This window comes from Poecilia latipinna, unplaced genomic scaffold (assembly GCF_001443285.1).
Source record: "Poecilia latipinna isolate Pla-1442-1.1 unplaced genomic scaffold, P_latipinna-1.0 Scaffold4963, whole genome shotgun sequence".
NCBI lineage: Eukaryota > Metazoa > Chordata > Actinopteri > Cyprinodontiformes > Poeciliidae > Poecilia > Poecilia latipinna.
Genome location: NW_015117579.1, coordinates 1 through 4,297, shown reverse-complemented (window position 1 = coordinate 4,297; position 4,297 = coordinate 1). Strand labels below are relative to the sequence as shown.

Below are 4,297 nucleotides of genomic sequence, written 5' to 3'. Positions count from 1 at the left end.
CAAAAACAAAAAACAAAAAAAAAACACTAGTAGTAGAGTGCCTACTATGACATTGCAGGTCTTATAAATACTCCAGAGAAAAATAAATTGCAAAAAGTAGAAACTCTGTGGAGTTAAGATGAGCTAAAAAACATGTTAGGATAATGCTAAACTTTGAAAGTTTAATACAAAAAGATTTGGTAACACTTTATTTGAAGGGGTGTGCATAAGACTGACATGACACTGTCATAAACATTCATAAAGACTCCTTCATGTTCATGACAGATATCGTCATGTTTATGACAGTGTCATCATGTCAGTCTTATGCACACCCCTTCAAATAAGGTGTTACCAAAGATTCCTGAAACTCACATGTTCTTCAGCTGATGTCTGTTAGACTATATCCATCACCCATACACTACTTTCTAGGACCTTGTTTATTTCGTGTCGAAACTCTGGATAGTTATCATAATTAACTGGCAACTCTAGGTAGCAACCGCATGTGTGGGCAACTGGCCGTCTCTGAATACCTTGAAGTTGAGTGAAGCTAACACTGATAGTTTTTTGAAGAAACAAATCAGATCCTGTGCAGAACCGCAGAAAAAGTGACAGGTGTTGTGAGTCTGATCTTCTGAGATAAGAACTTAAATATTTGCTGATGTTTTTCTGCTGTGCATTCATGACTGCAGGATATACAATTGAATGTATAACCTTTCTTAATGTTGGCTGGAGATTTTCATATGCAGTTGTAATACTTTCCATCTCTGACCTCAGCGGGGAAAGGACAGTGCTCCACTGCTCAATAACAAAGGCAGGTTCCTGAATGAGCTTTTGGTGGGCAAGCTCCTCAAGTAGTAGCTCTATGTTATCAGCTGTTGGTACTCTTCGACAGTTATGGATATCCATGATTTCCAGAAGCTCTTCTTTGTCAACACTCTGAAAATCTGAAAGGCAAGATTCAAACACCATCCGATCGTACTCTGTAACATACCTTAAGAAGCTATCAACAAGAGGACTCTTTATAGAACCAAGAACTGCTTGTTCCAGTATTACTGGAGCAAGTTTTATAGGCAGGTACTTCTGTTTTTGCCAGCCAAAGGCAATAATTCGGCCAATGCTTTCCCATTGTTGCTGTCCAAAATCATGACGCAAGTAGGGCACCTTAAAGTTATTGCCCATTGTGCACTGTTCATAAAAGTCCTGCCAAAATTCTGAGAGGACATCCCTCAAAACTCCTCCATCATCAACAGCCTTTTCTCGCCTTCCATCAGGGAGCACCACTTGAATACATATGTCCTCCTGAGTGACACCTGGATCACAAAAATGTGAAATTAGTTCTTTCAGGATCTGGCCACGGTGAAGAACAAGGATTTTCTTAATCCCTTCTCTCTGAACAATTGGCTCGTTCAAAGAATCAAATTGTGAAGAAGAAAGCACTGGACTAGATGGCTGTGGAAACAGAGGAAGGGTGTCATCAAGACTGAGACTATCTGTGTCAGAAATGTGTCCTGTGAAAAAGGTAACAGTGCCACTGTCTTCTAAAATGTCCCCATTGATTCCTGCATCTAGCTCTTGGACATTGGACAAATCACCCATGTCATCAGTAGAGTAAACTAGGTGAACATTATCACTGCTGCTGTTTGTCAGGACACTGCTGGTTCCAACATATATGGCATCAATGCTGTCTGGCGCTTTGGATTGAGTCAGTGGTGTGCAAACTTGAGAGTGAGTAGAAAACCTTAAAGTGTCTTGGTCATTTCCACTGGGGTTGTCTGGTTCTGAGTCGCTGCCAGTGTCCTTCTTTTTGGTTGTTCGGTAAAAACGCAAAACAGGTAGTTTTGTCTGCTCATAAAGTTCTCCAACTGTAATATGTTCATCAAGTGAATGTTCCTGGAAATCTGTCATGTCAACCTCAAAATCTGTAATTCTTCCATGTGAATTTCTTTGAGACGGAAAAAACAAACCTACTGCCTTTTCAATTAATTCATTTTTTCTACAGTCCTTTGACACATCAATTTTTCTTGTTCCACCACCTTTCTTTGTCCGAGCTTGAAAAAACTTCCCATCTCGAGAATTCATCCATCCTATCTCAACTTTTCGAACACTTTTTTGAGCATTTCTGATGCTAACATTTTCTGAGATCTGCTTTTGATCGTTGCCTTTGTTCCTTGAAATCTTGGCTCTCAATCGGTCAAAAAGTTTTGATTTCCGGCCAGCAGGATCATTTTCCCTTCGTCTGCAATATCCGAGAAGTGCCAGTCGGTCACCATAAGATGGGAGATACTCCTTAAGCTGCTCATCTGTCATGAGCAGAAGGACACTGGAGTCAATCTAGAAAACAAAAGTTAAAACCGTTATTTAACCTATAAAAATGGGGGGAAAACCCAGTAAAAACAGCCACATGATAAAACTGATCTGTCTTCACCATGTCTCTATAATAATTTTTTATGATAACTTCTAAATGTACTGATTTCCTTAGCAATCTAGCTACCTTATCCTTTTGCAGTCGTTGTATGACTTCCTCTGAAACATCCCGTGATTTTAAGAAGTCAATTTCATCCATCCTGTGACAATTACACACAATAACTAATGAATAATGTCTAATAAAACATAACATTGCAAAAAATGTATTATGAACATGAGAATAGGGTTGAATGATATTACTGAAAAACTCTTCACGATACAAGCATTTTTTATTATTTTACATCATTTTTTTTTTTTTTTAATATCTGAAATACTGCCAAACTGGTGATGTGACCTTTCCCATTTTATCCACAGCTTTCACACCATAATGTTTTTTAAAAACATTTATGAGGCACAGTGGTGAAACATTAAACTGCTGCTCCGCAAGTTACTCAACAGCTTGTTGCTAGTTCACCAGTTAGTTAAATGATGCCATCAACCTAGATGAGCTAGCCTTGAGAGGTTGAGAAGCCTTGACTGTGCCTACATCCTCCAGAATGGTATGTGGTTCTGGATCAGAGTTTAGAGAATATTCTATTGAATATTCTGTCAAACTTACTATCTATTGATATTGATCACGTGTGTATCGTGATACATATAACTGATTTATTGTCCAACCCTACAAGACGGATAGAAACTGTATTTCAGACTCAAGCTCCTGCTAAAAAAAGACAATAGACAACCAAACAGCTGTACAGATCTGCAATAATAAACCAATGCACAAAGAAACTACATAAAAGTAATAAAGAAAAATCTACCAGTGTCTCCACAACTAAATGGTAAAGTGTAGAGCTTAGGTCTGAAAGTTCTGTTTACATTTTTCCCCTAAAATATTTCAATGGTTGAACAATTCTCAAAATGAAATTCCCATCTTTATAAAAGAGTCAAGTACATGAACATCATCAGAATGATTTTAGTTTTGATCTTAATTACTTTCATTTAAACAGATAATATGATAAACTGGATTTTCACAAGAGTTGCAACTTACCTCTGTTTAGGTTTAGGTTCAGGTCAAAGGAACCTCTTCTGTCTCTTTTGTAGGCATCCTGAAAGTTGAGTAAAGTTGAGGAGTTAAACTTTTCAACAGGGCCTGCCTGTTTTGGGGATTTTTTAAGTTTCTTGTTTTTCAATTTTTCTTATTTTTAATTGCTTTTATAAATATTGTCAATCTAAAGCTGCAGATCTCCAGCAATAGCTTAAGTGTACATGAAACTGCTAAGAAAACAGTTTGAAAACTGATGCATATTATACTTCCATATTTTACTCTTGTCTATGTATCGACAAAAACAATTTAACGGGAAAGATAGTGAATCACATTATGCATAACAAAACGTGCAACAAGCTGTGGAGCTTGTTTTAACCTACTAGCTATTGCTTGTAGTTATGCCACAAAATAATTATACATATTAACTTATTGAATTTTTGGAGTACAAACTTCTTATCGCACTCTGAAATAAAAACGATCTAATTAACGGACTACTTCAAAAAAAAAAAAAACTGTTAAATATGCTATAACAAGGTTAGCACGCTTTGACGGTTAACCTGCAGCTAGCTCATGTTGCTAAAACAACGACCGATGTACATAACACCACACGATCAAAAAGCATTCAAAACGAAGGAATCTAAACAAAATCAAAAATCAAAAAAGGCGAACCTACCTTTTACTGACTCTTAACGCAGTAGCAAAGGTTGGACCTTGGATTTAGGATCATATTTAACTGGGAGCTGAAGCACGCTGTTATTCTAAGGAGGCTTGTCTCCAACTGCTCCGGTATCTCATAATTATGACTTTGAAAGTCGAAATTATGACTTTGAAAGTCGAAATTATGACTTTGAAAGTCGAAATTATGACTTT

General features: G+C 37.1%; 1 protein-coding gene across 3 annotated transcripts; it reads right to left on the bottom strand.

The window, feature by feature from the left end:
* Positions 1 to 9: 9 nt before the first annotated feature.
* LOC106943187 (uncharacterized) lies at positions 10 to 4,286 on the bottom strand. 3 transcript variants are annotated; one of them, XM_015026530.1, is made up of 5 exons: positions 4,138 to 4,286; positions 3,431 to 3,488; positions 2,471 to 2,543; positions 339 to 2,310; positions 10 to 176 (listed from the first exon to the last, which is right to left on the bottom strand). In XM_015026530.1, exons 3-4 carry the CDS (start codon positions 2,540 to 2,542, stop codon positions 373 to 375), a joined length of 2,010 nt encoding a protein of 669 aa, XP_014882016.1. In that variant the 5' UTR covers position 2,543; positions 3,431 to 3,488; positions 4,138 to 4,286; the 3' UTR covers positions 10 to 176; positions 339 to 372. The 3 variants fall into 3 exon arrangements, with proteins under 3 accessions (XP_014882016.1, XP_014882017.1, XP_014882015.1); XM_015026531.1 differs by lacking the exon at positions 10 to 176 and having other exon boundaries at positions 249 to 2,310; positions 4,101 to 4,285; XM_015026529.1 differs by lacking the exon at positions 10 to 176 and having other exon boundaries at positions 249 to 2,310; positions 4,138 to 4,285.
* Positions 4,287 to 4,297: the final 11 nt, after the last annotated feature.